Genomic DNA, 22,964 nt, shown 5'->3' with positions numbered 1-22,964 from the left:
AGAGATGATGAGTTTTTGGAATTCTAATGTTTGTTCTTTGGATGGAAGGCTCTTTAACCAGTTAATGTTGTCTGGAGTAGCAAAAGTTCTGATGTAGAGTTCAAAGATATCCTGATCTGCAAGTTTAGTATTGTATCTTTTGTATTCAGAAAGGTTTCTTCTTCTGGTACTGATGGAACAATGGTGCATTGTTCCATTGAACTGGAACAATGCTGAAGGTGATGTGACTATGGTCACTTCCACTCCAGGAGGTATGAACTTGCCAGTCTTGGACTCTGTTGTAAATTCTTTCATTTGTCAGAGTAACAATGTAGGAATCTCCAGTTGGTGCCATGCATGTTGGAGCATGTCCTGGGGCACTGACAACTTTCAAGTCAATGACATTAATGAGCTCCTGTAGCAGTTCTCCTTAACTTTCAGTCTGAGGGCTATTCCAGAGCAAGCAACTGGCATTGGCATCAGTTGCAATAATTATATTACCATGCCTGAGCTTCAGCACAGGAAGTTCAATCTAGAAAGTGAAGAAAGGTTCGATGGGCTGGCTATGTTTAGTACATTGCATGTAGACAGAGAAGATAAAGAGCCTGTCCAAAGGATCCTCCAGCTGCATGGGAGTAGTAGAGACTGTGACATTGGAGATCATGATGTTAAGTCAAAGACAGCAATGGCAGCACAGCAACAGGCCATGGTGTTTCCACCCTGCCCAGAAGAAACAATCTGGGAGGAGATCAGCCTATCACTAGCAGGGAAGCTAGTGATAGGCTGATCCCCTTTGTAGGTGTAGGTTCCTGCAGCTAAAAAAAAAACTTGAATTTTCCTGTCAATAATTATCTTTGCTTTTTGAGCATTACAGAAATTGACCTTTGATAATTTAATTGGATAAACTTTGGGGATGACCTGATTCTGTAATTTTACTGTTTTGGTTTTCGTTATTCATAATTGGTTTTGAGGTTGACCATTTCTCTTGCCTTTAAGTGTTCAAGGCACTTTTCATCCCTTTAGAAATGGTGTTCTCTCTTTCTTGCTTTGCAGTTACGGCATTATACAGGTTGAAACTTGTTTGAGCAATCTAAGTACACGTAGCTGTCACAGGCACAGTGAGCACAGATGTTTTCTGTCCATCTAAAGTTTCGGTGGCATGTCCACATCCCAGACATTGTTGTTGTTGTTATTTGGTTTTTAGGAGCATTAGCAACTAGGGCCATATTGCTCCGGGATATGTGGTGGTCATTCCCTGACCTTTCCGCATTCTCCGTATTTGGTGGTGACGGGCTCAAACCCCGGTCTAATCAAGAAGCGTGTGCTACGCACGGCTGCTCCTTCCCACCTGGCTACGGAGGTGCATCCCAGACATCTAAAACATTTTGATGTAATCGGGAATTCTTTAGTAATGTGAACTGATCAACTGAGAAAAATCTTATTGCCCTCATGAACACTGCCTTTCTGATTGCACCAGACACTTCCGTAATCCAATATGCCTTGCCTTTGTTCCTGGTTTTGGATGATAAATCTAAATTTAAATGAGTTTTAGACTTCATCCAAAGTAAAACCATGATCTTTGAGATTTTTGTTCAAGAGATCACTATAAAGTCATCTATTTTTATATCATTTTCAACATCATATACAGTCATATAGTGCGAAGTCATAGACTTTGAGCTTTGTAAACAGATAAGTTTTTTGGAAATTTTTATCATATTCTTGATTAATTAACATATTCAATTGTGTTTTACAAATAGATTAAATAGGCTTAGCAGCCTTCGCTAGCTTATTTTTTTTTTAAATTTAGCTAGCTATTTTGTAAGTTATGGCTCGCTACTCATACCGCTATTATGTCAGTGTTTCAGTGTGAAAATCGTCATAACCAGTAGTGAAGAAAAATAGTATGGTTTTAATTGTGATTAATAAGTAGTTTGAAGGATTTAATTACTTGTTGGTCATATATCTTTTGTATTTAGCTAAGGATATAACTAGGGCTCACAATACCTGTCAAAATCTTAATACTGGTATTTTGGTATTTTTAATTTATGAAACCGGGATACCGGTTTCATAAATTAAAAATACCGAAATTTTTTGCAATAAATTTTGATGACAATCAGGTGCAATAAAATAAGGAAAAAATAAGTAATTACTTGAATTCACATTTTAAATCAAACTTTTATTACAATAATAAATATTCTAGCAAAAGTGATTAAACATACGGTTATTCTAAAAACAAAAAAATAAGCATCCACACTACCTGTCTGAATAAAGTGAGCTTTTAAGAAACTCAATAGTGTTATCGTTTAAACTGGATCTAATTTTGGTACATATTTAATTAGCGGCAGAAAACATCCATTTGGATTCTGTGCTGGTTGGTGCTTTGTACTGAGATAATCGTACATGAGTTGCAATTTAACCCCCCCCCCTTATTTGCTCATCTTCAAAAAATCTTATTTCCTTTTTATCAAAAATAAAAATATATTTCCTTTTTGACTTTTTATGGCACTATATCTGTATTAACGAAAGAAAGGGACTGACAGTTAAGCTTGGTAAGGAAACCAAATCTAAGTTGGGAAGGAGGGGGGGTGTATTTATTTATTTATTAATTTTTATTTCCCTGTACCTTAGTATTGCAGTCACTGGCCATTGTTATGATATTCGTACAGCAGCTCCCCCCAAGCACTAAGCCCCACAGGCTACCTGACTGTGTTAAAAAATGAGAATTTCCAGGAGCTGAGGGATATCCCTCCACACACACACAAGTATATATATTATATATCATATATATATTATATGTGAGCTGTCAATTTCTCAAGAACAATGACACAAATATAAAACAAAAGTCATTTATCATATAAATCTACTAACAATACATAACTGGTGTTCATTTACATCTAATCTATTCATTTTTCTCATTTAATCTGTTAATACCTGCTATCATTTCCATAAAATTTCTCTCAATTAACAATCTCAACTCTCTCTACAGCTTCAAACTAATTCAATCTTAATCACTTCCTCATATTTCTCTTAATCACCAATATCAATTCCCTTCACAACAGCAATCCATAAGTCACTAATTTGATGCTAACAATTCCATGTAATCTTTCTTAATTTAGCAATATCGATTTTCTTTACAACTTCAACCAATAAACCAACTCAATACTAAACATTTCCTTATTTCTTGTGTTTCTTCAACTTCAACCTTACTCTAAATTAATCTCTCACTTTATCTAAGTACCATTTCCAAAACAACACAGTTCAGGAGACTTACCTTCCTTCTCTTTCATAGTGGGATTCCATTGTGAGGGTTCCTTCCATGGAGTGCATATCTCTCTCTCTCTCTCTCTCTCTCTCTCTCTCTCTCTCTCTCTCTCTCTCTCTCTCTCTCTCTCTCTCTCCTTAGTTGAACTCTGCATCTCTGCTGTATAGCTCTTCCAGTACTGTCTTATTTATATGCAAGCTTATGTGCAAACTGCTCTGGGGTTTGCACATAAGCTTGCATATAAAAAAGTAATTTAAACCTGGCCCAATGGTGTTATTCTTTACACTCACTCTTCTTCCTTTGGTGGGAAAACCAAAATATTTTTCCCACACAACAAAACACTTTCATCTTTTACCTCAAGATCACCTGTTCACAATAAACTTTGAACTGCTCCATACCGAAACCCTTTCCCAAAATACATTAAGTGTCGCATCCTCAAGTAGCGGTGTCACACAGGGATTAAACTATTGTTCAGAAGCTTTTAATTTTAACCTTTCTGCACCTACCATACCATTGTTTACCATATTCCTTAACTGCACTACCAGGCCTACTGCCACTAATGGAAATATTTCCGTGATGATGTTTTCGTTATTCCTTAAGTGCTTTACTTCCACACACACTACTTACTAAGAGATGACGTTTTCAGGTTTCCGTTGCATTTGTACTGTGTATAACAATGCCTCATTTGCAAATTTAGCAGTATTAATGATTTATTGTTGTCGATTTTATAACCTTTATGTAGGCGCCTCCGCAGCCAAGTGGGCAGGAGCAGCAGTGCGTAGCACACACTTCTTGATTAGACCGCGGTTCGAGCCCGTGACCATCAAATACGGAGGATGTGGAAAGGTCAGGAAATGACCACCGCATATCCCCGGAGCAATACGGCCTTAGTTGCTAATGCTCCTAAAAACCAAACAACAACAACATAACCTTTATGTGAATAAATTATGATAATTATTTTTAAATTAGTACCAAAAAACCGGTATTTTTGTATCAATACCGGGATTTGAATACCAGAAAAAAATAACTGGGATCCCAGAATCTCGGTATTGTAAGCCCTATATATAACTAAGTTAACATTGTGATCATTACAGTACAGCATAACTTGATAGCATATATCTCGAACTTCGTAGAGTAAGGTAGTAGTAGTAGTGGCATGTGATGCAAGAAAGCAAGTGTGAGCTTATGCAGCATCAGCCAAAAAAAAAAAAAAAAAAAAAAAAAATCACACCATTCCCTCCAAATGCCTGTCCAGTTCCTCCTTAAATTTATTCAACCTATCAACTTCCACAGTGACAGATGGAAGTTTGTTCGAGCAATTAACCACCCGCTGGCTAAAGGCAAATTTCCACACATCTATTATACATCTGTCTTTTCTTAATTTGAATTTATGTCCCCTTAGGTGTGCCTCGGAGAAGAACTGAAGGATCGATTCTCCAACACATCACAGCCTAAAAAAAATGTGCAACTTGTGAAATGTTTGCAGACTTTCTAAAACAGGACATGATCTAGCCAAGGAGGATTCAGAGAGCGTCATGAAATTAGGCACCAACTCAGCATTCTGATGGTCATCTATGAGAGGTTAAAGAGTAGGGTAGATATCCTCGAACAAATTAAAATAAGAGTACATCAAACTCTCAGATGCCCAACTCAATGGCAGAGCTCAGGCTTTTGCACCAGAGAACACAGAGGCAATCTTCAAGGTAGAATGCGGACAGCTAGTTATTGAAGGTGACATTGTGCAAAAAGGATAGGTGGAATAGGACCAGTGTATGTCTGCCAGGAGCAAAAGTTGATGATGTGGTAGAGTAGATATCTTTTAACAGCACAAAGGCGATATATTGTACATATTGGCACTAATGACGTTAAGATTAGGAGACCTACAAATTAACTTAGCAAATACAGGGCAATGTTCAAAAAATGTCGCGAGTTAGGATTTAATTTGAAAGTGTCTACAATTTTTTCCAAACTGAAGGACTGCTGGGAGTCATCATGGAACAAATAGATCCATGGGCTGTGTTAGGGTACCTGAGAGTAAGAACAGGTGCATGTACAGCATTAGTTAAGGCATATGATGTAAGAAAGCAAGCTTATACAGAATCAGCCAAAAAAACAAAAAAAAAACTTCCCATTTCGCCCAGCCTTAAATTTATTTAAGATATCAATTTCCACAACAGATGGAAGTCTGTTCCAGCAATCAACTACCACTGGCTAAAGGCAAACTTCCACACATCTATTCTACAACTGTCTTTCCTCAATTTGAATCTATGCCCCCTCAGGTTCTTAGTCTGAGCAAGCGGAAGTATCCCGTCAACACTGAGCCGGCTCAAACCATTCAAGGCCTTGTACACCTCAATCAGATCACCTCACAGGTTTCCAGTCTGCAGATACTGCAACTTACAGAATTTAAGGCTCTCCTAGTAGAAAACCCCTTTGTTTCGCTCACCAAACTTGTTACCCTTCTCGTTCTAGGAATTCTACATCTTTGCTCTCATCTTTCATAAAATGAGGCCTCCAGACCTGTACACAGTACTTAAGGTGTGGCCTGACCATTGCCTTATACAAAGGGATAATCACCTCCTTGTCTCTACTAGAAAAATTCCTATATATTATTGAAAAATCTTCATGCCTGCTCTGGCAGCCCATCTGCAATGCTCAGCAAACTTCATATTTGACTGCACCCAGGTCTTTTTCACTTTCCACTTCCCTGAGTGTAGTACCACACAGTTGGTACATTTCTCTTCGGTTATTGCTACTCTTATGTAGTACTTTGCTTTTTGTCAATGTTAAACTTTAGTTTCCACTTCTCAGCCCATTTTCCCAACTTATCTAGATCCAGTTGGAGTAGCATACTGTCTTTATTGTCTTTAACTACCCTGCCAACCTTTGTATCATCTCCAAACTTAGACATTAAGACTGATATACCTTCATCAATATCATTGATGAATACACAAAACAACAATGGGTACAGCACTGAACCCTAGGGAACTCCACTAAGAACATTAGTCCACGAAGAGCAGTGTCCATTGATTACCACTCTGTCGTCTCCTGCTCAACCATCCCTTTATCCATTGCAGCAACTTACCCTTAATGCCATACCTCTCCAATCTGTACAGCAGTATTCCATGTACAACAATATCAAAAGCTTTCCTGAAATCCAAGTATATGATTTCAAAATTATTTTTTACATCCAGTTCCTTTGTGACCACATTGTAGTATCCAATCAAATTGGTCAGACAAGGCTTCCCCTTAAAAAACCCATGCTGTGTCTGAACTATTACTGCAGTCATGCCTAGGTGATCCTGTATCACCTCTTTAACTAGTGACTCCATTATTTTCCCCGGCACAGAAGTTAATCTAACAGGTCTATAATGATTTGTGCCACTTTGAACCCCCCCCCCTTTGTGAATTAGGGATACATTTGCACATCTCCAGTCCATGGGGCCCTCCCCTGAATCTAAGGATGCTCTCATAATTATGGCTAAGGGTTTACTTACTTCCCTTGCTGCCTTCTTTATTATAACTGGATAGATTCCATTTGCCCCAGGTGCCTTTTTTATGTTTAACTTCAACAATTTCTCCTCCACTTTGCTCTCATTGTTACAAAATCACTTAGCTTGAGAGTTTAATAAACTTCTGGCATTCCCCTCCTTGATTAATTCCTTATGTGTGAATGTAGATGCAAAATACTCATTCAGTTTATCAGCTACTTGAGCAAGATCACCAATAGTTGAACAATCTATGTTAAGTGGACCAATATGATTTATCCCCTTCCTTCTAGAGTTTACATAAGTAAAGAACTCTTTACTGTTTTTCTTTGCGTTCTTTGCCAAAGATTTCTCATAATCTGCATTTGCCTACCTAACCTCCTTTGTAATTTGATTAGAGACTAGCTTATATCTACCGTAGGCTTATTTGTAGCCTGATAATTTATATGCATCCCATTCATTTTTCTTCTCTGCCATGAGTTGACATCCATTTAGGTCTGAACCTTGAACAGTATTTCTTATGTTGGTATGAAAAGCCTAGTAGCCTACAAGATTAAGTCCCTGTAGGTTTTCCATTTAGAATTCATCATTGGTAACATCATCAGTTGATCCCACTGTATAGAATTTAAAAATTGTCTGAGCGAATGTAGTCACCTTTATGAAAGCAAAAACCCTTCCCTTTACATCTTTATGTAAAGCCCACATCAGTACACTGTGATCACTGTCACCTAGTGGTTCTTTTATGTGCAAATTCTTAATGCATGAATAATCAACTGCTGATAATCAGATCAAGAGTATTACTCCCTCTGGTTGCCCACTGAACATGTTGCTGTAAAAAACAATCCTCCAATAAATCCACAAAAGTCTTGCTAGCATGCGAGTGATCAACACAAGTTCCAGTCAATATCTGGAAAGTTAAAATCCTCCATTACCAGACATTCTGATTTACTGGCCCACTCTATTTCTCTGCACAACTGTTAGTTGTACTCATCAGAGTCATTAATCCTATAACACACTCCTACTCTCATTTCCCCTTTCCCAGTGTGTATGTCACACCAAACAGACTCAACACTGCACTGTCCACCCATGTCAATTGGATGCACTTCCTTAGATTTTATGTGTTTCTTAACTAACAGCATAACCCCCTCCTCCCTTCCTACCCTATCTATCCTTTCTGTACACATTTCACTCCCCAAATTGTATACTTGCATTTTGTTGACTAATGTTATTAGTGGGGTCTGCCAGGGTTCGGTGTAAGGCCCATTGTTGTTTTCTGTATTTATCAATGATATTGATGAAAGGTATATCAGGCTTACGGTTTAAGTTTGCACAAAAGGTTGGTAGGGTTGTTAATGATAGTATGCTACTCCAACAGGATCTAGAAAAGTTGAGCAGATGGGCTAAGAGGTGGCAAATGAAGTTTAACATTGACAAATGCAATACACTGTATATGGTTAGCAGTAGCTCTAGGGTAACGGAGTGGAGAATGAAAAAGATCTTGGGATATTTGTGCAGTCAGATATGAATTTTCAGAGCAGTATAGATGGGCTGCCAGAGCAGTCATGAGTTCTTATCAATGATATACAGGGATTTTTCTAGCAGGGACAAGAAGGTGATTATCCCTTTGTATAAAGCAATGGTCAGGCCATGCCTTGAGTACGTTTGGAGGCCTCAATTTAGGAAGGATGTGGAGCTGTTGTACAGAGTACAGCAGCTCTACATCCTTCAACAAGTACAGAGATGGATAATGAGATTGGTCAGGGGAACAAAGGGGTTCTCTTGCCAAAAAAGGCTTAAGATAGAAGAATCCTATCAATGCCGATTAGGATTCTTCCTCCTGCTCAAATTGCCCACTTGAGGGGGCATAAATTCAAATGAGGAAAGAGAGTTGCAGAATTGATGTTCAGAAATTTACCTTTAGCCAGTGAGTAGTTGATTGCTTGAACAAACTCCCATCTGCCATTGTGGAAGATGATTGCTTAAATAGATTCAAGGAAGAACTGGACAAACTTTTGCAGTGAATGGGAAGATTTTTCTTATTGCCAGTCTTGGTTTTTTAGGAAGTTTTAGAGTCATTTTCATGATCATTTTCATTTTCTTTGAGATTGTGACAATTTTTTTTAAACATTCTACATTAGCCAGTTGACATCGCTGGACAGTGCAGTGTTGAGTCAGTTTGGTGTGACATAAGCATTGGGAGATCAAAATTGAGAGTAGGAGTGTGCTATAGACCTAATGACTCTGATGAGTATAATTAGAAACTGTACAGGGAAATAGAGTGGGCCAGTAAATCAGAGAGTCTTATAATGGGGGCTTTTAATTTCCCAGATATTGGCTGGAATTTGTGGGTTGGTCACTCACACACTAGCAAGGCTTTTGTGGATTTATTGGATGATTGTTTTTTACAGCAACATGTTCAATGGGCAACCAGAGGGAGTAATACTCTTGATCTGATTATCAGCAGTTGATTATTCATGCATTAAGAATTTGCACATAAAAGAACCACTAGGTGACAGTGATCACAGTGTATTGATGTGGGATTTACGTAAAGATGTAAAGGGAAGGGTTTTTGCTTTCATAAAGGTGACTACATTCGCTCAGACAATTTTTAAATTCTATACAGTGGGATCAACTGATGATGTTACCAATGATGAATTCTAAATGGAAAACCTACAGGGACTTAATCTTGTAGGCTACTAGGCTTTTCATACCAACATAAGAAATACTGTTCAAGGTTCAGACCTAAATGGATGTCAGCTCATGGCAGAGAAGAAAAATGAATGGGATGCATATAAATTATCAGGCTACAAATAAGCCTACGGTAGATATAAGCTAGTCTCTAATCAAATTACAAAGGAGGTTAGGTAGGTAGGCAAATGCAGATTACGAGAAATCTTTGGCAAAGAACGCAAAGAAAAACAGTAAAGAGTTCTTTACTTATGTAAACTCTAGAAGGAAGGGGATAAATCATATTGGTCCACTTAACATAGATTGTTCAACTATTGGTGATCTTGCTCAAGTAGCTGATAAACTGAATGAGTATTTTGCATCTACATTCACACATAAGGAATTAATCAAGGAGGGGAATGCCAGAGGTAAAGTAAACTCTGGCAGTGAGCTACATGATTTTGTAATAACTGAGAGGAAAGTGGAGGAGAAATTGTTGAGGATAAACATAAAAAAGGCACCAGAATGGATGGGATTTATCTAGTTATATTAAAGGAGGCAGGAAAGGAAGTAAGCAAACCCTTAGCCATAATTATGAGAGCTTCTTTGGACTCAGGGGAGGTACCCATAGACTGGAGATGTGTAAATGTGACCCCAATTCGCAAAGAAGAATCAAAGGCTGACACGTAATTATAGACCTGTCAGTTTAACTTCTGTTCCAGGAAAATTAATGGAAGCACTGGTTAAAGCACTGCAGGATCATCTAGACAAGACTTCAGTTGTAGCTCGAACACAGCATGGTTTTGTTAAGGGAAAGTCTTGCCTGACCAATTTGATTGGATACTATGATGCAGTCACAAAAGAACTGGATGCAGGAAATAACTTTGATATTATATATTTGGATTTTAGAAAGGCTTTTGATACTGTTTCACATGGAAGACTGCTGCACAAATTGGAACAGAGTGGCATTGGAGGCAAATTGCTGCTATGGATAAAGGGATGGTTCGGGGGGAGAAGACAGAGAGTGGTAATCAATGGACACTGCTCATGGTGGACTAATGTTATTAGTGGAGTCCCTCGGGGTTCCGTGTTGGGTCCATTGTTGTTTTCTGTATTTATAAATGATATTGATGATGGTATATCAAGCTGAATGTCCAATTTTGCAGACGATACAAAGGTTGGCAGGGTTGGTAAGGACACTACTGACAGTATGCTGCTGCAACAGGATCTGGAAAGGTTGAGCAGATGGGCTGAGATATGACAAATGAAGTTTAACATTGACAAATGTAAAGTACTACATATGGGAAATAGTAACACCAGAGTAACGTATCAACTCTGTGGTACTACACTGACAGTGGTAGAGAATGAAAAGGACCTGGGGGTAATTGTGCAGGCAGATATGAAGTATTATGAGAGAGTGCAGATGGGCTGCAAGAGTAGCTCATGGTGTCTTGTCAATGATATACAGGAATTTTTCTAACAGGGATAAGGAGGTGATTATTCCCTTGTATAAGGCAACGGTCAGGCCACACCTTGAGTACTGTATACACATCTGGAGGCTTCATTTCAAGAAGGATGTAGAGCTGCAAACAAGTACAGAGAAGGGCAACAAGATTAGTGAATGGAACAAAGGGTTGCTCTTGCGAAGCAAGGCTTAAGTTTTGCAAATTACAGTGTCTGGAGGCTAGGCACTGGTGAGGTGATCTGATAGAGGTGTATAAAGCTTTGAATGGTTTGAGCATGCTCAATTCTGATGGGATTCTTCCTTTTGCTCAGAATAATCACCTGAGAGAGCATAAAATCAAATTGAGGAAAGACAGGTGTAGGATAGATGTGCGGAAATTTGCCTTTAGCCAGCGGGTAGTTGGTTGGTGGAACAGACTTCCATCCCTTTTTGTGGAAGTTTATAGCCTAAATAAATTTAAGGCTCAGCTGGACAGGTATTTCGAACGAATGGAGGGGTGAAATGGGAGTGGAGTTTGTTTTGGTTTTTTTTGGCTGATGCTGCATAAGCTTGCTTTCTTGCATCATATGCCTCTGCTAATGCTAATACATCCTTAGAGGTGGCAGTCTTAATAATAATACCCTTATATCTGATCTTTTTACTGATTTGATTTTTATTTGTTTCAATTCTGGTTTAAGTTTTGAAATTATCTCCTGCTTCTCTCCTTCACCCATTTTTGTAGCACATACTATAATGAAATGGTTTGTTTTCTTCTGTTCTAATTCTTTGGTATTCAATACAGAAGGGGATGGATTTAGAAGAATAATTTGTGCAAATGTAGCAGCTTGCCCCTGACCAGTATCAGAGGGTACAGATTGTTTCTCCTAAAATTTAGCTTTTAATTTCTCATTCTGTATGGTAAAATCAGGTGCCGATTTCTCTAAGTGGCCAAATTTTTTGTAATTTTTATAATCATTGGAGCAATCACCTTAGCTCCCTGCTTCAGAGCATCCAATATTTTTTGCACTGGTCTTCGGTACAAAAAATATACTTGAGAGTGTCTTTTCATAATAGGTTCGGTAGTAGTCTGGCCACCTTGATCTAAAGAGATGTCCTTTTTCAGGGCAGAAAGTCACTTACCACTGTCTCCACAAGCTTTTGAATAGATTCTTGAAGTTCTTGGTCATACTCCTGAGTGAGGTCTGGCATAGGCGTAATCCATTTGTGCTGAGATTACATAGTATGTCCTCAATGAAGTGGTCAGGAAGCACAGAAAATTAAAATCTTGGTGATGTTCAACAAAAAGAGCCTAGTTCTTGGATTCAGGAAAAACATACAGGAGAGAGAGGATGGGGTTATACTCTTACTTAAGAGGCATATTAAATCTAAGGCAGTGCATGAAGTTGACATGAGTGGCCAGTGCAATGTTGAATCAGTTTGGAGTGACACAAGCACTGGTAAAATGAGGGCTGGAAGATGTTAGCATTAGCATAGGCATATGATGCAAGAAAGTAAGCTTATATAGCATCAGCAAAAAAAAAAAAAAAGCCTTATTTCACCCATCCACTCACTTCAAATGTTTGTCAAGTTCTCCATGAATCTATTTAAGCTATCAACTTCTACAACAGATGTAAGTTTGTTCCAGCAATCAACCACCTGCTAGCTAAAGGTGGACTCCATAGCCGAGTGGTCAGGACAGGGAGTGCAGTTTGTTATTGTTGTTTGTTATTTTGGTTTTTAGGAGCATTAGCAACTAAGGCCATATTGCTCCGGGAATATGCGGTGGTCATTCCCTGACCTTTCCGCATCCTCCGTATTTGGTGGTCAGGGAGTGCAGTAGCACACGCTCTTTGAGTAGACCGGGGTTCAAGCCCCTGACTGCTGAATACGGTCGATCTGCCAACCCGCACTGGACCAGCGTGGCAGATTATGGTCCATTTCCCTCAGCATGAATTGTTGAGGAGGCTTCCATCCTGCAGTGGTTTGATAATGGCTGCACTTTTAGCTAAAGGCAAGCTTCCACACATCTATCCTACAACTGTCTTTCCTCAATTTGAATTTATGCCCTCTCAGGTGATTAGTCTGAGCAAGAGGAAGATCCCATCAGTATTGAGCATGCTCAAACCATTCAAGGCTTTATACACCTCAATCAGATCACCTCGCATATGCCTAGTCTCCAGACACTGTAATTTGCAAAACTTAAGCCTTTCTTCATAAGAGCAACCCTTTGTTCCATTCACTAATCTTGTTGCCCTTCTCTGTACTCGTTCCAACAGCTCTAAATCCTTGTTAAAATGAGGCCTCCAGACATTGCCTTATACAAGGGGATAATCACCTCCTTATCCCTGCTAGAAAAATTCCTGTATATCATTGACAAGACACCATGAGCTACTCTTGCAGCCCATCTGCACTGCTCATAAAACTTCATATCTGCCTGCACAATTAACCGCAGGTCCTTTTCATTCTCTACCACTGTTAGTGTAGTACCACACAGTTGATACATTACTCTGGGGTTACTGCTTCCCATATGTAGTACTTTACATTTGTCAATGTTAAACTTCATTTGCCACCTCTCAGCCCATCTGCTCAACTTTGCTAGATCCTGTTGCAGCAGCCTACTGTCATTAGTGTCATTAACAACCCTGCCAACCTTTGTATTGTCTGCAAACTTGGACATTAAGCCTGATTTATACCATCATCAATATCATTTATAAATACAGAAAATGTAATGACTGTGATGAGTATACTAAACAAATATACAGAGAAATAGGGGAGAGGGAAGGTAAATCAGAATGTCTTATAATGGGGGATTTTAATTTTCCATTGTTGACTGGAATTTGGATTGGTCACTCACATTAGAAACACTTAACCTTGCTATATACACCCGAGACCAACTAACTCAGCCACGGAGTGAAAAAAGCCCATAAAAGTTCCTTGCGTCATCGACGAGATTTGAACGCGGTCTTTTCCACCCAGTGTGGGGAGGACGGTGATGATACCACTGTGGAACCACACAAACTAAACTTGATATAATAAATAAAATGGAATGGGGCATAAGCAGGAGTGTATTAATGGCAGAAAATAACATTGGATCGTCAACATTTATGTTTTTTATATACAGTTAATAAAATTTCATTCTTAATCTCTCTATTTCTCTTTTCCCCTCATGATTTCAGCATTAAATACAGTCCATTCCAGTTATTTGGGACACATCGGGGGCTATGTATTTTGACCCGATTAAGTGGCTGCCCCAATTATCCGAAGTTTCACGTAAATAGTTAAAAATACAATGTACCCCCCCCCCTTTTTTTACAATTGGTTCACTGTACAATCAAATCACGTTACGATGAACTTAACATAGTAAAGTACTGTTCACTATATGATGTGCAGTAAGCACATCGTATAGTCATTGTGATCATGTTTGTGAATTGAATTTTAATTCTATTAAACAGCGATTCTAATTAGCGAAAATAGGAGGAATATTATCTACAGGCTATAAAAGCAAAGATATATTAAGCAGAAATTCACCCTTTATTACCTTACCAATTAAAAAATACGTGAAAATCGGAAGAATATACGTGATAATCGGAACAATTAATATGTGCTGTAATATGTACATACGAACTAGTTGACATTTCTGTTCACTGATATTTGTGGGTGGGGGTTAAAATTTAAAACAGTAAAAAGATAAGCAATCAATAACAAAGAACACGGCACACACAAATTGCAAGTAACACAATACGTGCAAGTGAGAACCGAGTAACGAGTTACAAAGCTTTAAAAATACGAATGAAGAGAAGATCAGAAAATTAATTTTTTTATATGATTGAAGATTTCATGGAAGTGTAAACACATTTCACCATAATAACCCACAGAATTTCAGCTGTCGGTATTATTGCAAATTCAGTAAGATCGAGTTTACTGTCCGGTTATGATAGATTTCACTAACAGAAAAGCCCAATAAACAGGTGACTGTAAATTGTTTTTATTGTTTTATGGTTGTGACCTCCAGAATTTCGACCGAACCACGTGGTACCGTCGGAGACAATCGTAGGGTAATCTCCAGTGCTGCGGTCTCCTGCCCCGATTAAACAGCATGCTGTCCCAATTAAGCAAAGTAAACCCTGGCTATTTTCTCAATTGGTTTCTGTTTTTTAAGATTTGCCCCAAATAAACGGCTGCTCCGATTAACCGGAGGCCCAAATAACCGGAATCCACTGTATATTAAAAATAAAACTTTCTAGATAACAAAAAAAAATCTAAATAAAAGCACCTTGAATCTCGGAATTCTGAAAGTTTACTGTACTACAATGTGATCCCAAACAAACTGGATGAAAAAATAATTTTCATGTCATATATAGAAAGGCTTTCAGGAAAGCTTTTGATACTATCTGCACATAAAAGACTGCTGTACAAATTAGAGCAGTGTGGCATTAAAGGCAAGTTTCTGTATTGATAAAGAGAACAGATGAGTGGGAGAAGACAAAGAATGGTAATCAACGGACACTTCTCTTTGTATACTAATATTATTAGTGGAGTCCACCAGGGTTCGGTGTTGGTCCCACTGTTGTTTTCTATATTTATCAATGATATTGATGAAGGCACATCAGGCTTAATTTCTAAGTTTGCAGATAACACAAAGATTGACAGGGTGATTAATATCAGGATCTAGAAAAGTTAGGCTGATGGGCTGAGAAATGGAAATTGAAATTTAACACTGGCAAATGCAAAGTGCAGCATACAGGTAGCAGTAACCACAGAGTCGCCTACCAACTGTGTGGTACTACACTCAGGGTAGTGAAAATTGAAAAAGGTGTGGAGTAATTGTGCAGTCAGATATGAAGTTCTCTGAGCAGTGCAGAAAAGCTGCCAGGACAGCTCATGGGGTTCTGTATATGATATACAGGAATTTTGCGTTATATTATCCCATTATATAATGCAGTGGTCAGGCCACATCTCGAGTACACTGTAGAGGTCTGGAGGCCTTATTTTAGGATGGATGTTGAGCTGATGGAACAAGTACAGAGAAGGGCAAAGAGATTGTTGAGTGGAACAAAGGGATGCTCTTACCAAAGAAAGGCTTCAGTTGTGCAAATTGCAGCATCTGGAGATCAGGCACCTGTGAGGCATTCTGATTGAGGTGTTTAAGGCCTTGAATGGATTGAGCAAACTCAATGCTGATAACATTCTTCCTCTTGCTCAGACTATGCACAAGGGGGACAAAAATTCAAACTGAAGAAGAATGGTCGCAAAATAGATATGTGGAAGTTTGCCTTTAGCCAGCAGATTGTTGATTGCTGGAACAAACTTCCATCTGTTCTTGTGGAAGTTGATAGCTTAAATAAATTCAAGGAAGAACTAGACAAACTATTGGATGGAAGGGATAGATGAAATGGAAATTGTTTTGTTTGGTTTTTTTTTTTATGTTTTTTTTTTGCCAATATATAAGCTTGCTTTCTTGCATCATTTGCTACTACTAACGCTAATTCTAAGTAAAACACTTAATGATAGATGTCCATTACATGAAATGATTACAGCTACAAAATCCTCTGACCTTAACAGACATCATAGGATACAGTTCAAAATATACTATATACTCTAGACCAGTGGTCTCCAAAGTTGGGTGCACAAGATAATCCACAATAAATCAATATTTATTAATTATGAAAACTTTAGTTTTTCAAAATTTCCTCATATCACTGATATACACAGTATTGTCATATTAACATCATCATACTAACAAACGCATTATATTATAGTGGCCTTCGGTATTGGCCTTCTATTGGCAGGGTCTGGGGCCTTGTAATTGAAAATAAAATTATAATTTTTTTTTTTTTTTTTTTAATAATTCAATATGCAGTTTTGTTTGATCATGCAAGTTCAAGTACATGCATTTTGTACTTTAACTTCGATTTGATTTTGTTTTGTATTTTTTTATTTGTGATCTTTTAAAATTATATGTGATTTTATAAATGTGATTTTAGATATAATGCCTTCCATGTAAATGATTTATAAATTTAAAAAATATATATTAGACTTATATATTTAATTTTTTTTTATTCTAGGGTGCACACTAGTCCTTTTAAGTGAAATAAGGGTGCCCAAACAAAAGTTTGGAAACCACTGCCCTAGACAATAGACAAAAATTAAATAAAATTCTGTCGATGGATTTATAATATATATATGAAGAGCAGCAATAACAAAAAGTTGCATAGAAAAGCCTCTTTATATGTGGTATAGCTTTATACTTATAGATTACCAAATTATGAAATGTGTTTAATAAATAGTGTTGTTTACCTTGTCCCAGTAACTCGCTTGTACTTATTTGAAGAATAAACAGCAAGAATGCTAACTCCAGAGCCGATATTAACTACCAAAAAAGGATAAGGATTGCTAAAATCATAAGGTAATTTTTTACACATTTCATCATCCATTGGGTAGCTCCAATAGTAACACTCATGTTGACAACTGGCTTCAATATACTGAATTCCTCGGATCAGAGAGTCCATTTCATCAAATTTATGAAGTTCCAGATTCACCTCCTGAAACCATAAATTAAATATCATTTTAAATTTGTTGTTAAAAATCATAAATAAGAAAAATAACATAAATTAAGGTGTTTGTTATATATATGGTAAGCAAATGAAGACTAAGTTTAATTCAAATCTTTTTTCTTTTCTTAATTTTAATATTGCTTAGAAACAATCTAAAAGGAGGCATATAGTAAATGAAAGGTTAGAAGTTTATGTTTAGGGCAGTAGTTACCAACTTATTTTTTTTTTTCCCCTTTTGATATAGTCCTAGAATACATGCCTAAGTGGCTGGGCAGCATACCTAAACACTTAGGTATGATGCCCAAATTTTCCAACTGCTAATTGTTGCCAGAACCATGTGGTTCACCTTGCATGACCACCATACCAGACATTCTTTATTACATTTTGTACTAACGTTTTTCGACTGAAGAAAGGCAACCAAGCCTGAAAGTTATCGATGTATGTTTATTTTATGTCTTCAATTTTAATAAACAATTCTAAGTCTTAAGAAGTGTAAAAATGGCTGAACAGTGTGTAAGAACTTTGAGGAAATGTAGAAGAAATGAAAAATAGAGGAGAGATCTAATAGACTAAGAGACTGAAACGAGACTCTACGACTATGAAGGTGGACAGAAAACATTGAAGAAAGAGAAGATTGGAAATGAGGACGGATGAAACGCTGTAGGACTAATCAAATAGAACCAGATGCGAATAATCAACAAGCATAGGAATTATGTGTTACAATTGTGAGTATTGCAATGCAAGATATTGGGGACATGAGTTCCCAAAACACATCGAATAAATACACTAAATGCTGTCATAATGGAAAGGTTTCACTTGACCCACTGTCTGAGACACCTACTCTATTACGAGATCTGCTTACAGGGGATACACGTGAAGCAAATAACTACAGAGAACATACACGAGAGTATAACTCAACAATGGCATTTGCATCAATGGGCACAGAGATTAAATCGCCACCTGGAAATGGTCCATACTGTTTTAAAATACATGGGCAGATTTACCATTTGGTCTCACAGCTATATCCAAATGAGGCAAATAAGCGAGGATATAGGCAACTTTATATTTTCGATTCTGCTGAAGCAACAACAAAATGGCTTGAAAAACAACCAAACCAAGGGTTTATGGCCAAAGTAATGCAACAATTGGACAAGATGATGATGCGACAAGCAGTGGCGTAGCTACCACGTAGGCAGGCAAGGGAATTGCCTCTGGGCCCGGGCGTCTTTGGCTGTCTCCTGGTTTTGCAATTTTCATTAATTAAGTAAGGGCCCGAACATGTTCTTTGCCTCCGGGCCCAAAAAAGGGTAGCCACACTACTGGCGACAAGTTAACCCATTTGCTGAGTCATATAAACAAATGAATCAAATAACCAAGGCCAATCCAACAATGAATGTGTGCATGGCATTTATAGAAGACCTGGACTTAGATAAGAGATGATATACTGCACCTACATCCAAAACGGAGATTGCTACAATATTTGTTGAAGAAGATGGGGAACCACTGCAATTAGAGACATATGCATACAGTTAGTTCTGCTATAATGCAAATTTTATCCAAACAACTGATATATTAGGGAACAACACAAGTATAATGCGATTTTCGTGTTGGCTCATGCGCGATTTCATCTGCGAGTAACACCAGATGAATGCAAAACCCGGCACCAAGCTGAACTTGGCGACGACCTGCGCAGAAATTCATACAAGTTTATGAAGCTTAAAAAATGTCAAATGTGTGAGAGCTATATTTCCCATTTACTGTAGCTGTATTGGTTGGACACACTTGTCATTTGCTGTATTCACAAGATAACAGGTGATATTGTAGACCGACTCACATTTTCAGGAACTCACATTTTTATGTTCGAACAGAAATTTCGTGAGATGGGATAGCATGAGCAGAGGAGTGCATTTCTAGAGGTCACTGCCATAAAACAATTTGCAGTTCCCGGTTTATTGGGCTTTTCTGTTAGTGCAATCTAATTATAAACGGGTAGTAAACTCAATCTTTTTGCATTTGTGATAATACCGATAGCTGGAATTCCATGGGTTTTTATGTTATTATAGTGAAATGTTCACTATAACATAAAATCCCCTTGCATGAAATCTTCAATCATGTAAAAGACATAAATAAATTTTCAGAATCTTCTCTTCATTCCTATTTCATTCCATTGACAAATGTAAAGTATGTAAAATATGGGAAACAGCAACCCCAGAGCAACGTATCAACTCTGTGGTACTACACTGACAGTAGTAGAGAATGAAAAGGACCTGGGGGTAATTGTGCAGGCAGATATGAAGTTCTCTAAGCAGTGCAGATGGGCTGCAAGAGTAGCTCATGGTGTCTTGTCAATGATATACAGGAATTTTTCTAGCAGGGATAAGAAGGTGATTATTCCCTTGTATAAGGCAATGGTCAGGCCACACCTTGAGTACTGTATACACGTCTGGAGGCCTCATTTCAAGAAGGATGTAGAGCTGCTGGAACGAGTACAGAGAAGGGCAACAAGATTAGTGAATGGAACAAAGGGTTGCACTTACGAAGAAAGGCTTCAGTTTTGAAAATTAGTGTCTGGAGACTAGGCACTGGTGAGGTAATCTGATAGAGGTGTATAAGGCCTTGAATGGTTTGAGTATGCTCAATGCCGATGGGATTCTTCCTCTTGCTCAGAATAATCACCTGAGAGGGCATAAATTCAGAGATTTAGGAAAGTTAGATGTGGGATAGATGTGTGGAAATTTGCCTTTAGCCAGTGGGTAGTTGGTTGGTTGGTGGAACAGACTTCCATCCCTTGTTGTGGAAGTTGATAGCCTAAATAAATTTAAGGCTCAGCTGGACAGGTATTTCGAACGAACAGAGGTGTGAAATGGAAGTGGGTTTTTTTTTTTTTTTTTTTTTTTGGCTGCTTGCTTTCTTGCATCATATGCCTCTACTAATGCTAAAACAGGTTACAAATCTTTCCTCGTGTACACTATCGCAGGACCAGATTTCACTTTTATCCAAAGGATTAAATTATAATTTACCACCTCGAAAACTGCCTAAAAAACAATGCATAATTGATATTGAATTTGGACTTCGTAATGTTCCACAAAAAGATGTATTTATTCAACAAGTTAACCAAGTAGTGAATAACATAAAAGAAACGCGACTTCCTAAATTGAATACACATGACAGTTCAGCTTTACGAGAACTTCGGGAAAATAAGGACATTATTATACAGAGGGCAGATAAAGGAGATACAGTGGTAATACTAGATAAACATGATTATATTAATAAGTTAGATTCAGTTGTGTCTGATACCTCCACTTATCGTGAAGTAGACCCGGCACTGTTTACCAAATTGGTAAATCAATTCATAAAACGTTAACCACGTATCGTAAAAACGACTACATTACTATGGTTCAGTTGAAAGAATTGAAGTCCAGAACACACAATATTCCTGCACTTTTCGGTCAGGTAAAATTACACAAGACTGGATTTCCTATTCGACCTATTGTTTCCTACAGGAACTCGGCATTTTCAGCCTTAGCCACACATGTATATAACATTAGAAAACCTTTTAGACAAGTTATACAATTTGGGATTAAGAACTACGATACATTATTTAATAATCTTAAAGACTGTAGACTCGGCAACAATGACAATTTATTCTCACTAGATGTTACCTCATATACGAATGTAAACGTTGAATACACATTAGATATTATTTGGGATATGTTAAATAAAAACTCGACACCGATTAATTATACGAATCTGCCTATTAAGGAAATTTTTCACTTAATTAAACTGTTAGTTGAGGCTAACTACATCACCTTTCGAGACAAGGTGTACAAACAAATTTTTGGATTACCAATGTGTTTGAGCCTGAATGGCTTAATGTCAGAGATCTATCTCTCAACGATTGAGCAGATACATTTGACACCTTTTCGTCCCCGTATCACATACTATTTGAGGTATTTAGACAATGTTCTAGTTATTACCGATAGTAGTACTATCCAAGACATTTTACATTCGTTTAATAATATTCATTCTAGACTCAAATTTACATTGGAAAGGGAAGATACGGATACAAAGTCATTAAACTTTCTAAATTTCGCGCTTACCCGGGACTCGAATAAAATTCTGGAGGCCTCATTTCAAGAAGGATGTAGAGCTGCTGGAACAAGTACAGAGAAGGGCAACAAGATTAGTGAATGGAACAAAGGGGTGCTCTTACAAAGAAAGGCTTAAGTTTTGCAAATTACAGTGTCTGGAGACTAGGCACCAGCGAGGTGATCTGATAGAGGTGTATAAAGCCTTGAATGGTTTAAGCATGCTCAATGCTGATGGGATTCTTCCTCTAGCTCAGAAAAATCACCTGAGAGGGCATAAATTCAAATTGAGGAAAGACAGATGTAGGATAGACATGCGGAAATTTGCCTTTAGCCAGCGGGTGGTTGGTTGGTGGAACAGACTTCCATCCCTTGTGGTGGAGGTTGATAGCCTAAATAAGTTTAAGGCTCAGCTGGACAGGTATTTTGAACGAACAGAGGAGTGAAGTGGAAGTGGTTTTTTTTTTTTTTTTTTTGGCTGATGCTGCATAAGCTTGCTTTCTTGCATCAAATGCCTCTACTAATGCTAATGCTAAATACAATTTAGCATCTATCGAAAACCCACAAACACCGGTATGCTTCTACATTATAATAGCTATCACCCGTTCACCTACAAAAGATCTATTATCTTTAATCAATTTCTAAATGCCTATAAATATTCAACGACGGATTCTGCTTTGGACTCAGAAATACAAATATTAACTAGCAGATTCTTAAACAGGGGTTATTCCATTACCACAATAAATCGAATTAGGGTACAAGCTAAGGATAGGATACAAAATACTACACCAATCAACAATAGTAATATCAAAAAATACTTTATTTCTGTCTCATATGTTGAACAGTGGCACAAACAGCTTAACAGATTCTTTAAAGATACCGAATTTAAAATTATAGCTAGGCCTATACGGAAGTTACACACTATACTGAACAATCGCTCGGTTCTTTCCGCGTTCGCAACACAAATTAATGATCTGGTATACAACCTCATTTCAAGAAGGATGTAGAGCTGCTGGAACGGGTACAGAGAAGGGCAACAAGATTAGTAAATGGAACAAAGGGTTGCTCTTATGAAGAAAGGCTTAAGTTTTGCAAATTACAGAGTCTGGAGACTAGGCACCGGCGAGGTGATCTGATAGAGGTGTATAAGGCTTTGAATGGTTTGAGCATGCTCAATGCCAATGGGATTCTTCATCTTTCTCAGAATAATCACCTCAGAGGGCATAAATTCAAATTGAGGAAGGACGGATGTCGGATAGATGTGCGGAAATTTGCCTTTGGCCAGCGGGTGGTTGGTTGGTGGAACCGACTTCCATCACTGGTTGTTGAAGTTGATAGCCTAAACAAATTTAAAGCTCAACTGGACAGGTATTTCGAACGAACGGAGGGGTGAAATGGGAGTGGGTTTTTTTTTTTTTTTTTGTTTTTTTTTGGCTGATGCTGAATAAGCTTGCTTTCTTGCATCATATGCCTCTGCTAATG

At 37.8% G+C, this 22,964-nt stretch overlaps 1 protein-coding gene across 1 annotated transcript in view; it reads right to left on the bottom strand.

Moving 5' to 3' along the window:
- LOC150083179 (pantothenate kinase 3-like) overlaps positions 1-22,964 on the bottom strand; it is a 233,580-nt gene that overhangs the window by 65,500 nt on the left and 145,116 nt on the right. The window contains exon 5 of the mRNA XM_090377087.1: positions 17,138-17,382. Coding sequence (XP_090233213.1) covers positions 17,138-17,382 — 245 coding nt within the window. The remainder of the gene's footprint in view (positions 1-17,137; positions 17,383-22,964) is intronic.

Source organism: Mastigoproctus giganteus, chromosome 7 (assembly GCF_048544385.1).
Source record: "Mastigoproctus giganteus isolate SK-2022 chromosome 7, ASM4854438v1, whole genome shotgun sequence".
Classification (NCBI taxonomy): domain Eukaryota; kingdom Metazoa; phylum Arthropoda; class Arachnida; order Uropygi; family Thelyphonidae; genus Mastigoproctus; species Mastigoproctus giganteus.
Note: the sequence above shows the minus strand (reverse complement) of the source record. Positions and strands in the feature narration are given on the sequence as shown.